A 17,296-nucleotide genomic window follows, 5' to 3' on the forward strand; every position below is an offset into this window, starting at 1 on the left:
CTTTGGCTTTACCCATTTCTCCTAAGGGCTCTTTGTTTTCTGCCTTTCCATACAGGCAATGATCTTCCTCATGTCCATTCCCCACACACAGGGCACAGAAGAAAGCATCTGTAGCCTTATTGCTGGGTTGGGCAAGAATCTCCAAAATTCCCTTTTTCTTTCGATTTGAAGTTCGTCCCTGCTTTCAAGATTTGCCTTTATCCAAATGGACTTTACCTTCTAGTACTGGCTGCTCTCATGACAACAGTCCCTTGCCAAATGACCTCTCCTTCCACAATTGAAGCAAGCAGGAGAAGCTTTGGTTCATGGTCTGGTTACAAAAAATAGGCTGTCCACCTCAGAGGACAATTGCTGAGGTCCTCCACCCTCATTTCTGTGCCATGGTGACTGTGCAGACTATCTTTCTAGCTCCATACTGCATTGGGCATTAATTGTGCATCTGCCATTTCTAGTGCTTTTCCCTCAGTGAGTCTGAGGTACTGACAGACCCAATTCTACATCGGCCAGTCAAGCCCATCTAGAAACTGTTCCAGAAGCACTTAGTTGGCTACCTCAAGGCCAGTCTTTGCCTCGGGCTGTATCCATTTCCATCCGGCGTCTTTCAGTCGGTGAAAAAGATTTTGGGGGACTTTCCCCAGGCAACATAACACCTCACTGAAACTATTCCTGGAAGATTTCTGAAATATAGCCTGCTCTTTCTAGGATGGTGGTCTTCACTTCTGCATAGGTGACCCTTCCTTCTGGAATAGCCGCTTGAAATGCATGTGAGCAAATTTGCTAGGTATGTAGTCCAGTTAGTTTCTGGCCAACTCATTATGCGGACAGCCCCTTCAAAGTTTCTGAAGAAAATTTCTGGGTCCTCCTCTGCCTTCACTTTAAATAGGATGGGAGGTGGCGGATTCACCTGGGGTGTAGCACTGTGCATGGCTTGAACAGCCTGTGCCAGGACTACTGTTGGCTGAACTCTTCCTGTAAACTTTGAAAGAATTTCTAGAACTGCTGCTGGCCTTCCACTAGAACTTGTATCAGCCTCTCAATGTTAGTTTATGGGTCCGGGTTGCCCAATGAACCCCTGAAAGGCCTTGTGCAAGTAGCCTTTGTCTTTCTTTTCTTTTTTTCTTGAAAACCAAACCCTGCCTATTCAGCACTGACTCACTGTTAATTCCTTCTCTGTAGACAGAGCTAATCTCCTTAGCCTGTTTAAATCTCTCTCCTGGGAAGTCGCTGACTCTGGGTCCCAAGGAAACAGGAAAAAGAAAAAAAAAAGTTCTTCTGTTTGACATGGGTTTCTAGCTGTGCAAGCATAGCTCAGAAATCCCTGAACTGACACCATATGTGGTACTAAATGGTCAGAGGGTAGCAAGAGAACAGACCTCAAGCTGGACTCTGGCAAAATCTTTTATAAATCTTTATTTGTAGCAAGCAACAGTCCAAGCAACTTTGCTGTTCTATGTGTCATTGCCACTTACGATTCTGTACAATTTTCTTTCTCAAGGCTTCCTTCTTCCTTCAGGGGCCTGCCTAACCCCTCTCGACCCTGCTCTCTTATCTCTGGCTGAAGGAAGCCTCCCTGACCCTTGCTGGGTGAGCTCTTACAGGCCGATAGAGGCGCTAGCTTTACCCCTTATTCAGTAAGGGGTAATAGCACGTTGAAAACGCACGTCCAACCCCCCCAAAGCTAATAGCGCCCGCAACATGCAAATGCATGTTGATGGCCCTATTAGTTATTCCTGTGCGATACAGAAAAAATGAGCAGCCAAGCCGCACATTTTACTTTTAGAAATTAGCACCTACCCAAAGGCTGGCGTTAATTTCTCTCGGCACCGGGAAAGTGTACAGAAAAGCAGTAAAAACTGCTTTTGTGTACACCCTCTGACTTATATCATGGCGATATTAAGTCGGAGGTCCCAAAAGTTAAAAATAATTAAAAAAAAAAAATTAAAATCGGCTCGTGGGTTGAAAACTGGACGCTCAATTTTGCCAGCGTCCGGTTTCCGAACCCGTGGCTGTCAGCGGGTTTGAGAACCAACTCCGGCAAAATTGAGCATCGGCTGTCAAACCTGCTGACAGCCACCGCTCCTGTCCAAAAAGAGGCGCTAGGGACGCGCTAGTGTCCCTAGCGCCTCTTTTTACTGCGGGCCCTCATTTGAATTTTTTTTTCTGAATCGCACGCATAGGAGAGCGGGCACTCGCCCGCTCTCCTGCGATTTTTACTGTATCGGCCTGTTAATGAGGACCGAACCAGATACCTGTGGCAGGTCCTTTATGATGTTCTGAGGGAATTTCTCACACACTCCCTCAAAAAGACATTAAAATAATAGAAAGACAAGGAGTTGCTTTGAAAGTAAAATCTTCAATACTTACAGAGACTGCAGTGAGACCAGTTCTAAAAGTGCTTGATCATTAAAGTCTTCCAATGGATTATGGCCCAGATCTCTGAAAGCCACAAAAATTTGCATGTAAAACAAAGTGGATTTTTTTACAATTATTATTTCTTTCCAAATTCGAGCTCCAAGTAAGTTATAATTCAGGTGCGGTTGGTAGATCCCTGTGCTAAAAGGATTACAATTCAAACTCCCATATAGTAAAGTCACTGGGCTGCGCACTGTTTTACCTGCGAATGTTTGCATATTTTTGTGTGCAGACTTTACAACCAATGCCACAAGGAGTTTTGCATGCAAAACCGTGCAAACAAACTTGTGTAAAACAGTGTGCATAAATGAGTGCATCTCCATTTACATCTCAAGTTAATGAAAGCATTTAGCACTACTTTCCGGTGTAGAGAGGTAAGTAGGATTATTGCATGGTTTCCTAACGATGGAAAAGTAACTGTCAGTCAGAACTGGAATAAAGTGATCAGGCTAATGTTAGTCTATGGGGCTGAACCCAGACTCTGAGATGTGGAGGTCCTGAACTCAGAATTTGTACGCATAAAACACAATTTGCGCACAGATAAAGCTTTCTTTGCAGGAAGCATGTTTTATGAGCACAGACTAGGTTTTGTGCACACATTTATTTTACATACATGCATATTATACCTATTGTACCTGAATGTAATCCGCTTTGAAGTGTCTGAAAGGTGGAATATAAAGCAAATTAAATAAATAAAAATAAATATGTGCACAAAATATGTTTTATGCACAGAAATCATGCTTTATGCACTGAAAGCATGTAATATGTTTTCTACGTATTTTAGGCATGCTAAGCACATCATCTGTGCATGTTTTTCGGTCAGCATGCTTTTTATTTTAAACTCCTAATGCATAAGCATTATCATTAACTCAGTTTTTACCATACAGGTGAAGAAAATGTGAGCTAAAATGTAGATCACATTTTATTACATCAGGCTCTAAGTTTGTACCTAAGGCAATAGAGGGTGAAGTGACTTGCCTCAGAAGCATCAGTGGGAGAAGCAGGATTGGATCTCCAGCTTCCCTGGGTCTAACCACTGGGGCAGGGGCGGCTCAAAGCAATATGCTGCCTGAGGTGAGGGAAGAAATGGCCCCCCCCTTCCCTCTGGTGCAGATCAAATAACTAAGATGGCCAAGGGATGTGGGGGTCCCCTTGGAGTCTGGCCCTTTCGATGATTTGAAATGCTGGGGAAGTAGGCAGGCAGAGGTCAGAGTTCCTAGAGGAGTGGCAGATAAGAATGTCAGTGATATTCTAGGAATCTGGGAACCCGATTATCTGCTTCCCCAGCCTTTGGCACCCGGGTGATGTGGGAGATGAGTGAATGGTGAGGGTCTGTGCACGGAGAACTCTCTCAGGAATGGTGCAAGGCTATTTATAATAGGTGCTTGGCGAACCTTACAGCCTTGTGCCCCCCTCCCCCCCACTAGCCCTCACTATAAACACAATTAAAAATTATGCATTTATAATAGATTTTACATGAAAAAGAACATTCAAAATACAGTCTTCTGATGTAAAAATATTATATTTGATGAACTGCCTTGGTGACAAAAGGAAAGCCTGCAAAAAGAAAAAAAAAAAGACACTTGACGCCCATATGGTTTTAGGCCTATTGTAAAGTGTGTTGGGTTTGGGCTTTGCCCTCTGAAAGCCATGAACAAACTGATCTTATTCACAATATAGTAATCCTCCTATAACAAAATTGCACTAAATACCAGCACTCAAACAGTAAGAACACTACCTATGACAATGCAATACTGCAAATATTACACATCCTATTAAGAAAACACAAATATACCTCCTATTAAGAAAACAGAACAAGACAGACTGTTATACCATATTTTTCGCACTATAAGACGCACCTGACCATAGGACGCACCTAGGATTTAGAGGAAGAAAATTAAGAAAAAAAATTCTGTCCCCATGATGGGCTCTGTACTGAGCTCCCCCTTGGTGGCTGTCCGTGGGATATTTTTTTGGTTTTGTTTGTCACGGAGCAGCACTAGTTGCCTGGCTGTAAAAATAGAACTAATAATAGCAAAATTATGATACAACCCTTTTTTTTTACTTCTTTATTGATCAGATTAGCTTTATACAAGGGGAGCCAAGAATTTGCTTCTTATTAGCATAGAGTCAGTGGTCTCAACAGAATAGAATAGCAGTGTTTAGAGAGGTTTGATACTCCCGATTGAGAGGTATTATGGGATTGACAAAACTCCTATGCTCATGAGAGTGCTGAGAGTCTCGGGGTGCCTTTCCCCATAGAAAGATGCTAGGTGTGGATTTCTCCTTCTAAGATAGCAAGTTTTGTATATAAATTAATTTTAATTTTGGCTGGACTGGTGTGCAGAAAAGTCCCTGAGAAGTTACAAAACCTTAGTGCCTTGAAAAACTGATAGTTGTATTTTTCGTTTGTACCCTCAGAGTATTCTACCTGCTTTTTGTGAGGGCAGATTTTCCAAGTAAAATTACTTGTACAGACTTCAAAATACAATCCGTGTTTTATCTTCTGATCCTGCCCAGAGCACACCCTTGGGAAAGTGTCTACCATACATTCTTTTGCTCTAGTGAGGGAAGATAATTCTCAGAAAGTCAATTTATGCACATACAGGTGAATTTTCAAAGGAGATACGTACGTAAATGTAACATACTATCGTAGCAATTTTCAAAGCAACTTACACAAGTAAATCCTATGGAAAATTCAATGGCATATATTGTAGCAATTTCCAAAAGCCCACTTAAATGGGAAAAGTGTATTTACGCATGTAAAAGTCATTTTTAAGCATGTAAATGCTTTTGAAAAATCAAGCCCATAAATTGGCTTTGAAAATTGTCCTTCCCAGAGTAAAACAGCACCAAGATATCAAGATTTTTTTTTTGAAAAATTAATTCCCAGTACTTATACTGCAATGATGTTCCCTTAAGATTTCCTAAAGCCTCAATTTGATACTTACACATTGGTAAGAAACTGCAGTCCGTGCCAAGTCTGAAATGTTTCATTTTGGAGCTTTGTGAGCATATTATCTTCCAAGTTACTGCAAGAAAAAAAGAAGAGTTGTATACCTACAAGGAGAAATGATGTCTTACCTGTTAATTTCCTTTCCTTTCCTTCTGGTACATCAGTCCAGAACCTATGGGTTATGTCCTCTCATCCAGCACAAATGGAGGCAGAGTCTAAAACATTTTTTTAATGACATCACTAGAATATAAGTAATAATTAGAACACATTCAAACAGTTTACTATTGTCAAAGCTAAAATTAACAAAAACAAACATATTGTAAAAGTAACAAGTTCTAAAAATTAGTCTTACAGTGCCACAGCTGAAAAGCTGAAAATTTCATAATAAAATGAATAATCACAACCCCTACTTGAAGGAAACCAAGCCCAAATGCAACCAACAGTAAAAATGAAACATTCAAAATAATTTGATTAGAAATCTTATCTTCAAATATAAAGGGCTGGGTTCTGGACTGGTGTAGTAGAAGGAAAGGAAAGGAAATTCTGCTCCACCAGTCCCGAACCTATGGGAAATACCAAGGCTCATGTAAGGGTGGGTAGATAACAATCCTGCTTTTAAGACAGACATATCAAAATTGTCATTTTGTCTAGCGAAGATCCAACCTATAATGTTTTGCTATTGTTCCCAAAGAAGTCCATGTTGCCGCCTTTCATATCTCCAATGGACTTACCAAACATCTTTCAGCCCATGACAAGGCTTGCACTGAATGGGCCTTAATTATATTAGGTACCATTTTACTTTGTAACAACTAAGCTGAAGAAACAGAATTCTTCAGCCATCTAGCTATGAAGAATTTGAAGCCGATTCTCCCTTACATGGACCACAAAAAAGAACAAAATAACCTTTCAGACTTTCGAAAGACTTTAGTTTTCTCAAGGTAAAATCTTAAGCATCTTCTGACATCTAATATTCTTATTGAATTTAGACCTTCCTTGCACTCACTCCTGTTAAACGCAGGTAGAATAAGACACTGATTCATATGAAAAAGGAAGGAATAGGCTCAGAATTACTGAATTCTTTGTAAATCTCAAAAAAGATCGACATGATAAAGCCTGTAATTCTGAAATTCTTCTTGCAGAAATAATAGCCACCAAAAAGACTGTTTTAAGAGTTAAGACCTTAACTGAAGATTTTCCTAAAGACTCAAAAGGAGATTTAGTTAGCGCTTGCAAAACTAAATTTAAACTCCATTGAGGAAATACAATGGAGTTTAAATTTATAAATGAGGATATAAATGTTTTACCCTACTAGAAAATGGGAAATATCCCTATGGAAAGTGATCAAATTACCATTAATTCCCCCCCCCCCCCCCCGAAAACATGAAATGGCAGCTAACTGCACTTTGAAAGAGTTTAAAGCCAAACCTTTATCTAAACCACATTGTAAAAAAGCTAGAATATCTCTTATTTGTGCTTTCCATGGAGATACATTTCTTTCCTTGCAAAATTCCTCAAATATGCACCAAACTCTTATATGACAGAGAAGTAGAATTCTTTCTAGAGTGTAACATTGTACTTCTGTATCAGCACATTCATAGTCTTTTCGTTGGCTAAAGAACCTTCTTGTGTTTGCGTTTTTGTGGGTTGCAGTTAGAATCATCTATGGGTCACCCCATTTTTATATTTTCTGCTTGCATGGTTCTTGTATGGTTGCAGGTTGCATGGCTCTTGTATGGTTGCATGATTGCAGGTTCTTGTGGCCTGGTTTGGCCTCTGTTGGAAACAGGATGCTGGGCTTGATGGACCCTTGGTCTGACCCAGCATGGCAATTTCTTATGTTCTTATGCCTAGTGGCCTAGCAACTTGCTTTGTATTTTGGCTCAAAAAATCTATTTGCCCATTCTTCTGACATGCAATGTTTAATGCTGAAAGCTGCAGCAGATTTTTCTCCTACCATGAAAATAGTAGCTCAGTTTCCTCTGAAACTCTTTGGCTCCGGGTACCCTCTTGTTTAATTATGTATGTTACACTGAAGTTGCATAGTTGAAAGTACACTTACTGCTCCTCAACTAATCATTGACTGAAAATGGAGTAATGATAGCTTTATGACCTTTGACTCTAACTGATTTTTGTACCCCGTACTCTATCACTTTGCACAACCTTGAGTGAAACAATTCTGGCAAAAGGCACCCAAACTTTTAAAATAGGCATCTGTTGGCTTAATATCCAATCTAGAAACTCTAGTGATATTCCCCTCTGCAACATTCAGGGAGTTTGTACACCAACAAAAACCTTACACTTATTTTTTAGGTGATTTTTTTTTTTTTAATTATGCATGCAAATATAGCATACTATCATAGTAATTCACCTAAGAACATAAGAAATGCCATACTGGGTCAGACCAGTATCCTGTTTCCAACAGTGGCCAATCCATGTCACAGGAACCTGGCAAGTACTCAAACAATAAATACATTCCATTCTACTAATGGCGGTAACAAGCAGTGGCTATTCCCTATTGATTAATAGCAGTTTATTGACTGTTCCTAATGCGGGCAAATACCTAGTGACAAGTCAAAGGCATATGTTATAGCAAATTTCATAAGCCAACTTCCATGGCTAAAGTGCTTTTACATGTGTAAAGTTCAGCATTGAACATGTAAATGCTCTTGAACATCAGGCTGCTAGCATTAAACAGTTTTCTTTGTGACTCTAACCAAAGACAAAACATGAAAACGTAATTCTGAATTTAAAAGGAACACAAAATCAAATTGCTGACCCCATATTTTTAAATGGAAGTTTAGAATTATAGTCTTTTAAATTATTGCTCCGATAGGACTAGCAAATTCAGATACATATTATTTGGTCTGTAAGAGCCAATCCCCCTTTATTTATTTATTTATATTTTTTGCAATTTCAAAGTATAACAACTGACATCCTTGCTCTTGTTTTTGAAATGGAGCAGGAGGTAACAGTATTCGCTTTATTAATTTGTTTAGTATTGCCAGTATAGCAATGGTCTTCACTGCTGATATACATGGAAAAAAAAACCCATGAATGTATTGCGGAAACCAATTCTAGAGCATATCAAAGACCTATTAGTCTCTGGTAATATAGATCCACTTTTTGTAAAAAAAAAAAAAAAAAAAAGTGTTCTAGGTTTTCTGGAATCCTCTGTAAGCTCTAATATTTAACCTATTCTCAGGAAGCCACTATGTTTTTCATTCATCCCAATGCAAAATGCTCTCCCGTGGACTTTACTGAATCGGCCTGTTGGTGAGTCACTCTCAGCTCTCAGCTGTGGCAGGACCCAGGAAATCCCTGCTGAAAAACAGGTAACTTGATCTAAATCCCCAAATAATGGCCGATGTAGAGAGTAGAGACTTCTCCTCCTTACAATCAGGCCTATCCAGTACCGAGCGGTAGGAAGAGCTGCGTTAGTGCCTACGGCACCCGCGGTTACCGCCCGCACAGTGCAGCTCACCTACCGCTCGATCCTGAAGCCTAATTATATGTAAATGTAAGCCGCGTCCGAAAAGCCTTAGGCCCGCGCAACCCAGGATACTGGATAGAGCGCCTATACAGGATCCTGGGTGCGCGGGCCTAAGGCTTCACGCCACGCTGGTATCTGTCATTTCAAATGTCATTTGAAATGACAGATACCAGGAAGCAACGGCGGCGACAGCGCAGAAACAACGGCGAAACGACTTGTCAATGTCCCCCCTCCTCTCGGAGCAGGGCGCGAAAAGCCGCCTTGCTCCGGGAGGAGGAGGGACACTGACAGCGGCGAAGACAGCGGCGAAGCAACGGCGAAGACAGCGGCGAAACGACTTGTCAGTGTCCCCCCTCCTCTCGGAGCAGGGCGGAAAAGCCGCCTTGCTCCGAGAGGAGGGGGGACACTGACAGCGGCGAAGCAACGGCGAAGACAGCGGCGAAACGACTTTTCAGTGTCCCCCCTCCTCTCGGAGCAGGGCGGAAAAGCTGCCTTGCTCCGAGAGGAGGGGGGACACTAGCAACGGTGAAGCTTTCCCCCAGCCCGGACGCCGGCAAAAAACTTACTTTTTTGCAGCCAGCCATGAGCAGGAACACGATCTGGCCTGCCTTAGCTCCTCCCGACAAGATGGCCGTCTGCACGGGGAAAGCGTGCAATTGGCCGCTCAAGACGTGATGTCGTGACGTCACGTCTTCAGCGGCCAATTGCACGCTTTCCCCGTGCAGGCGGTCGCCGCTGTCATCTCTCTCCCCCCTCCCGGAGCAAGGCTGCTTTTCGCGCCCTGCTCCGGGAGGGGGGGAGAAGAGATGACAGCGGCGAAGCAACTTACTTTTAGCTTTTAAGTTTTTTTCGCTTATTTTTTGGATTCGCCGCTGTCATCTCTCCCCCCCCCCTCCCGGAGCAAGGCTGCTTTTCGCGCCCTGCTCCGGGAGGGGGGGAGAAGAGATGACAGCGGCGAAGCAACTTACTTTTAGCTTTTAAGTTTTTTTCGCTTATTTTTTGGATTCGCCGCTGTCATCTCTCCCCCCCCCCTCCCGGAGCAAGGCTGCTTTTCACGCCCTGCTCCGGGAGGGGGGGAGAAGAGATGACAGTGGCGAAGCAACTTACTTTTAGCTTTTAAGTTTTTTTCGCTTATTTTTTGGATTCGCCGCTGTCATCTCTCCCCCCCCCCCGCCCGGAGCAAGGCTGCTTTTCCCGCCCTGCTCCGGGAGGGGGGGAGAAGAGATGACAGTGGCGAAGCAACTTACTTTTAGCTTTTAAGTTTTTTTCGCTTATTTTTTGGATTCGCCGCTGTCATCTCTCCCCCCCCCCCTCCCGGAGCAAGGCTGCTTTTCGCGCCCTGCTCCGGGAGGGGGGGAGAAGAGATGACAGTGGCGAAGCAACTTACTTTTAGCTTTTAAGTTTTTTTCGCTTATTTTTTGGATTCGCCGCTGTCATCTCTCCCCCCCCCCCCCCCCTCCCGGAGCAAGGCTGCTTTTCGCGCCCTGCTCCGGGAGGGGGGAGAAGAGACAAGCGGCGAAACAACTTACTTGCACGGGGGGAAAGCGGTCTCCGTGGCAGCCCCAGTCCTCTCCCCTCCTCCCGAAGCCAAAAAAAAAAAAAAGCTTTTTTTTTTTTGGCTTCGGGGAGAGGACTGGGGCTGCCACGGAGACCGGCACCCATGATCGCGGCCGGGGCAGGTGAGCGGGGGCTGGGGGAAAGCTTGCCACCTACCCTTACCCATGCCTCTACCGCCTGGGTCAGGGTAGGCGGTAAGTTTGCAGGTTAAACGCGCGACAAAACGGCAGGGAAAGGTAGCGTTAGTTGGGGCGCGGGTTACGGGATGCTAGGGGAATAGCTAATTGGCTCGTTTGCATGCAATATCGAGCTAATTCGCTCGTTTGCATGCAATATACATGCCGCGGGCGGAAGGGGTTACCCGGGGAATTTAGGACGCGGTAGGAGTAGGTTAAAGGGGATTCGGGATCGCAGGAAGGGCTAACGCGGCCGGAACGTGAGTTAAAAGCGGCTTAGGAGCAGGGTAAACGCGGCCGCACTGATAGGCCTGAATGCAAACAGCAAAGGAATGAATAAATTAGTCTCTAGGGCTCTGCCTCACTGCAGGAGAACCGTTCGCAGGAGCATGGCCATAATTTAAGGCACTTTGACACTAGTAAAGGTGCTGAAAGTAAAAAAATAATAAATCCTCTTCTTAATCAGCCTCAACAGCAAAAGCTCTAAACTCCCATTCAATGGCTGGAGGCGGAGAACACCGTTTGAATGTGTTCTAATTATCACTTATATTCTAGTGATGTCATTAAAAAAAAAGTTTTAGAACTCTGTCTCCATTTGTGCAGGATGAGAGGATATGCCCATAGGTTCAGGACTGGTAGAGCAGAAGGAAGAGGAACATGTGTTCTCAGAGGACAGCAGGATGGTAGTCCTCAAACAGGGGTGACATCATCAGATGGAGCCCAGTTGCAGAAAACTTATGTCAGTTTCTAGAACATTGATTAGGCACACTGAGCATGCCCAGCATGCCCTATACCATGCATCCACGTGGGGTCCCTCTCTAGTCTTGTGACATTATAATTAAAATAAAAAAATAGGAGAAACCGAACTCCATGGGGTGGCCCTATCCAATTGGCTAGCAGATTACATTTCCTTCTGTTATGCCCAGGCAGGACTGCATCTTGGGGGTCATGTCAAGGCTCATTTTGACAGAGCCATGGCAGCGTCGGTAGCCCACTTGCAAACAATTCCCATATAGGAGATCTGCAAGGCTGCGAGGTGGAGTTCTCTCCACACCTTCACATCTCATTATTGTCTGGATAGGGATGGCTGACTCGACAGTAGGTTCGGCCAGTCTGTCCTTCAGAACCTGTTTTGAGGTGTAGAACCCAATTCTCCCTGCCTAGGGCCTGTTGCTTCAGTTCAGGCTGTCTCCCCAATTTGTTACCAACAGCACTGTTGTTGTACCCACTGGCACCTGGTTGGGTGTCTGGTCCCCTTTTGTGTTGGGGAGCAACCTGTAGCTAGGGATTTACCCATGTGTGAGGACTACCATTCTGCTATCCTCAGAAAACACCTATTACAGATAAGCAATTCTACTTTTTCCAAGGACAACCAGGATGGTAGTCCTCATACATGGGTGAATCCTTAGCCAGGTATTTTTTATTCCAGTTTGCAGCCACTTGACTGGACATATTTTGAAAATATCCAGTTAAGTGGCAAGCTATCCGGGCACACGTATCTGGATAATTTTAAAACTTAACCTGTTATATTCAAACATAGCCAGTCAGGTTTTAAAGTAATCCAGCTCCATGTAGCCAGAAAACGTTAGGCGAGTAGTTAGTGGGAAATTTATCCTGAATATTTGGGACGAGTTATCTGGCTGACTTTAGCCAGATATCTTGTCTGCTCGCTGGCTTACTGAATATTGGCCTCTTAGCTGTACAAATTGGGAGCATTCTGGGGAGGGGCTTACCTGGATAAAGGAAAATTAGTTCTTACCTGATAATTTTCATTCCTGTAGTACCAAGGATCAGTCCAGACAGTAGGGTTATGTCTCCCTTCCAGCAGGTGGAGTCAGAGGTCAAAGTTCTAAGCACCTCCCATATCCCAGGGTGCCTCCTGCGATCCTCCAGTATTTTGAATAACAAAGCAGAGACTCATGAAGAAGGATAATCAATGACTAGATCAACTATATATATGAATAGAACAAATACATAACAAGAAAAAAATAACGTAACAATCTTCAGAGCTTCTTAAATCATTGCATAGGAAAAAGATAAAAAGGAAATCAAAATAAGAAATAAACAGTAGTCAATAGCAGACTCTCCGGAAAAAAACTGGGCGGGCGTCTGGACTGATCCTTGGTACTACAGGAACGAAAATTATCAGGTAAGAACTAATTTTCCTTTCCCTGTATGTACCAGGATCAGTCCAGACAGTAGGGATGTACCCAAGCTGCCCTAAATGGGGTGGGATCCGGAGAGTCCCGCCCTCAGCACGCTACTTCCGAAAGAGTCGACGTCTGGAGCACGAACGTCCAAACGATAATGTTTGGCAAAAGTGTGCAAAGATTTCCAAGTCGCCACTCTACACATTTCCTGAGATGAAACACAATGACTCTTGGCCCAAGACGCCGCCTGAGAGCGTATCGAATGCGCCTTGAGACTATCAGGAACTGGGCGACCGTTACAAATGTATGCCGAAGCAATGGCTTCCTTCAACCACCGTGCAATGGTAGCTTTTGAAGCCTGATAGCCCTTCTTAGGGCCGCTCCATAGAACAAAAAGCTGGTCCGAAAGACGAAAAACATTAGTGATCTCTAAGTAACGTAAGAGCACTCGGCGGACATCAAGCCTTTTTAAGTCTCGTGATTGAGGAGAAGATTTATCCAAATCTGGGAAGGTTGGCAATTCAACAGACTGACTGAGATGAAAAGAGGAAACCACTTTGGGTAAAAAGGACGGTACTGTGCGCAATGATATACGTGAATCTGAAATTCTCAAGAAAGGCTCACGGCAAGACAATGCCTGAATCTCTGAAATGCGTCTAGCAGAACAAATTGATACAAGAAATACTGCCTTGAGCGTTAAGTCCTTCAAAGTTATTCGCTTAAGGGGTTCAAAAGGAGGAGCACAAAGACTACGAAGAACCAAATTCAGATTTCACGATGGACAGAGAGCCCGGATTGGTGGTTTCAAATGTTTGGCTCCTTTGAGAAAACAGACAACATCCGGATGCATAGCAACAGACACACCATTCTCCTTACCTCGTAAACAGCCTATTACCGCAACTTGGACGCGGAACGAATTATAAGCCAGACCCTTTTTTAAACAGTCTTGTAGGAAAGCCAAAATGTCCACGACTGTAGCTCTGCGCGGAGACAAGCCGGACGTATTACACCAAGTATCAAATACCTTCCATACTCTAACATAGGTGAGAGAAGTAGAAGATTTTCTCGAACTAAGCATGGTGGTGATGACTGAGTCTGGGTAGCCTCTCTTTTTTAATTGCCACCTTTCATAAGCCAGGCCGCTAGACAAAAGTGAAACGCCTGGTCGAAATATACTGGACCCTGTCGAAGGAGGTTGTGGAGGTGACCTAGGCGGGCGGGACCGTCGACCGCTAAGTGGATGAGATCCACATACCATGGTCTGCGAGGCCATTCTGGAGCGACGAGAATCACCGGACCTTCGTGAGATTCTAATCGTCTCACGACTTTTCCTATTAGTGGCCATGGTGGAAACACATAGAGAAGGATGTCTTTGGGCCAAGGTAGAACCAGGGCATCCACCCCTTCTGCTCCGTGTTCTCTCCTTCGACTGTAGAACCGAGCCGCTTTCGCATTGACACGGGTAGCCATCAGATCTAGCCTGGGTGTCCCCCACCTTCGAGTGAGTATGTTCATTGCCTCCCAGGAAAGTTCCCACTCTCCGGGATCTAGATACTGGCGACTGAGAAAGTCCGCTTGAACATTGTCTACACCTGCTATGTGCGGTGCCGCTAGACGGCGTAGATGAGATTCTGCTTCTATGGCGACGGAGCGACTTTTCGTGCCGCCTTGCCTGTTGATGTACGCTACCATCGTGGCATTGTCGGAGAGAACCCTCACCGACTGATGTTGAATAAGTGGTAGAAATCTGCGGAGTGCTAGTCGTACCGCTCTGGTTTCCAAACGATTGATGGGCCACTTGGCTTGTGAAGCTGTCCACTGACCTTGTGTCGAATGTGACTGGCATACAGCTCCCAACCGAAAAGGCTGGCGTCCGTTGTCACTAATATCCACTGAGGAGGCTCCAGGTCCATTCCTTCCTGCAAGTGACGCGGTACCAACCACCAATTTAGACTTCTAAGAAAACTAAAAAGTCATGGGATAGGAGGCAATGTCCTTTCATGGATTACAAACTGGTTAAAAGACAGGAAACAGAGAGTAGGATTAAATGGTCAATTTTCTCAGTGGAAAAGGGTAAACAGTGGCAGGCCTCAGGGATCTGTACTTGGTCTAGTGCTTTTCAATATGGGGTAGATTTAAAAAATTTGCGCGATCGCGTACTTTTGTCGCGCACCAGGATGGCAGGCAGACGCCACAGCAGCCAGACATCCATCAACCGCGGGAGGAGTCACAAAAAAGGTAAGGTGGGCGGAGTGGAGACGTCAGGCAGCGACAGTTGTAACAGAGTCGACTGCTGTTGCTGCTTTTGTGCCCTCTGTTCATGCTGGCACCCTATTTGTGGAGGCTGTTGCTGTTGGGAGCGCAGCTGTTGGTATGTGCTTGGGCAGTATTGCCTATATTGATTGTAGGCCCTTTTCTAGAAGTAAGGTTTTTTATATTGGGAGTAATATCTCTGGAAAGCCAATGGTTTGTCTGTTGGTAGTGTCAGGGACTGGACCACCACATTTTGTTCTTTAATTTGGGCAACTGTTTCCTTTAGCTTGTCGCCAAATAGGTTCTCTCCTAAACAAGGGAGGTTTGTCAGCTTTTCATGAACATCCTTCCTTATTGCGCTTGCTCTTAGCCATGCTGTGTGGCGTGCAGCAATGGAGGTCGCAGATGTTCGTGATGGTGTCTTGAACATTTTGTACACTGACCTCAGCAGGTGCCTTATACCTTTCTCTAAGTCTTGAAGAGGTTGTGACAATATCTGTTCATCAGACTCTGTGGACAACGGGTTTTAATTGCTGGAGGCACTCATAAATGTATGATGTTGCTCAATACGAGATCTCAGCATTGAGCTGTGGAAATTCTTTCGTCCAAATTCATCGAAGATCCTGTTATCCCTCCTCCAGTGGCGTGCTGACATGAGGCTTGGTCTTCTTCACTTTCTTTATGGATGATTCCTCTACAACTGATGTAAGTGGGAGTTGGACCATCCAATAGCATTGGGATTTATTTAGACAAAACTTCAGATTAAGTTTCCTGGTTATTGGCAGGTTGGATTGTGGGAACTCCCAGGATTTTAGCAATACCTTGTCCAAAACAGCATGGGAAGGTAGCGCTGATGGTTCAGATGGAATATCCAAGATTTTCAGAATGCTGAACACTTCTTTGCATGGATCTGGCTTCTTACTTACCTCCACTTTTAATGTAGCCCCCATTTTCTCAAGAAACTTAGAGTATGTTAAGTTCTTCAGTGGAGATTAGTGCTCGGGAAGTTCCTGCAGTTCATCGGATGATAGTCCGATAGACGATGAAGGCGACAATGGTGGCAAGCGACCCAAGCACAGGGAGTGTGGAACACTTGGATCATTGACCAGAATTGGAGAATCTCGGTCCGATACTGAGGGCATTGGGCAATGCATTCTGAGAGGAGACTGGGTTAGGGGCTCCTTAGTCCGTGTTAGCATGGAGGTCGAAGTGTGGAGGTTGCATTTGAGGATGCAAGGTAGAAAACAGGCCTGTTTGGACCTAGAATGTGGTGATACTGATGGAGCTGTAGGCAGGGGGATCTGTAGCTAGCTGGAGAACCTCTGGGACATCCATGGACTCTTGGAAGAGGGATAGCTGCCCTGTGGATATCCGAAGGCAGAGAGTGGAGTGGCAGTTATTGAAGTGGCTATTTGGTACCCTATCCGGTGGAAATAACTCCTCTTGGAAGTGTAGCTCTCTATGCTTCCTGGCTGAGAATTGGGATAAGCCTGAGCAGACTTCCAAGTCACTCTGGGAAGAACCTGTAGACATTATAGATGGAAGTCTCCCTGGTGAGGACCATGGCACCTGAGAAAACATCTGTAAGACTGGTTCTACCTGAACGCTGTATGTTAGCTCTAGCGGTTTATGTCTCTTTGATGGTTGACAGAATGGAGATGCTTCCCTGAGTTCCTGAAATCTGTGAGTGGAGGAAGTAGTGGGTTTAAGTGGCTCTAGAGCCAGCTTTTCCACCTGTTTAGAGTGCTTCTTTCTTGCTTCCTGTGATGACGCTTGAGATACCTTGTACATCAGACTGACTGGTTTCGTGTTGTGATGCTTCGGCTTGAGGTGAGTTGCATGGTGGTGCCCAAGGTGCATCGTATCATGGTGTGTCACTCCGAGGTGTGTCGCATTGTAGTGTATCGCTTTAAGGCGTGTCGCATCATGGGGCATCGTTCCGAGGCATGTTGCATCGTGGGACATAGTTCTGAGGCGTGCAGCATTGTGGGGCATTGCTCCGAGGCATACCAGTTCATGGTGTGTTGGCCATTTGGAGTATCGACCCAGCTGTGGCTGATTCCGATGATGTGGCTGATCTTAGGTCTTAGGTGGGCCCAATGACGCATGAGTTGGTTTGGCGTGCTACTGCTTCACCTCCAAAGCACTGCCCGTCAAACTCTGGGCTTTTGGCTCAGCGGCTTTAGCCTGCCTTGATGTGGCTGTACCCAGTTCAACTGATGATGCTCTCCTGTGTTTTTCCTGCCAAAGCTTCTCAGGATCCGGCAAAGAGTACACGGAGCATCGTGGGGAGGGTGCATAG

At 44.6% G+C, this 17,296-nt stretch overlaps 1 protein-coding gene across 3 annotated transcripts in view; it reads right to left on the reverse strand.

Moving 5' to 3' along the window:
- The window catches only part of LOC115074498, a 172,150-nt gene that overhangs the window by 133,349 nt on the left and 21,505 nt on the right, over positions 1-17,296 (reverse strand). For all 3 annotated transcript variants that reach the window (XM_029573993.1, XM_029573995.1, XM_029573994.1), the window contains 2 exons: positions 5,364-5,444; positions 2,365-2,436 (listed from right to left, as the gene is read on the reverse strand). In XM_029573993.1, coding sequence (XP_029429853.1) covers positions 2,365-2,436; positions 5,364-5,444 — 153 coding nt within the window. The remainder of the gene's footprint in view (positions 1-2,364; positions 2,437-5,363; positions 5,445-17,296) is intronic.

This window comes from Rhinatrema bivittatum, chromosome 12 (assembly GCF_901001135.1).
Source record: "Rhinatrema bivittatum chromosome 12, aRhiBiv1.1, whole genome shotgun sequence".
Lineage (NCBI taxonomy): Eukaryota > Metazoa > Chordata > Amphibia > Gymnophiona > Rhinatrematidae > Rhinatrema > Rhinatrema bivittatum.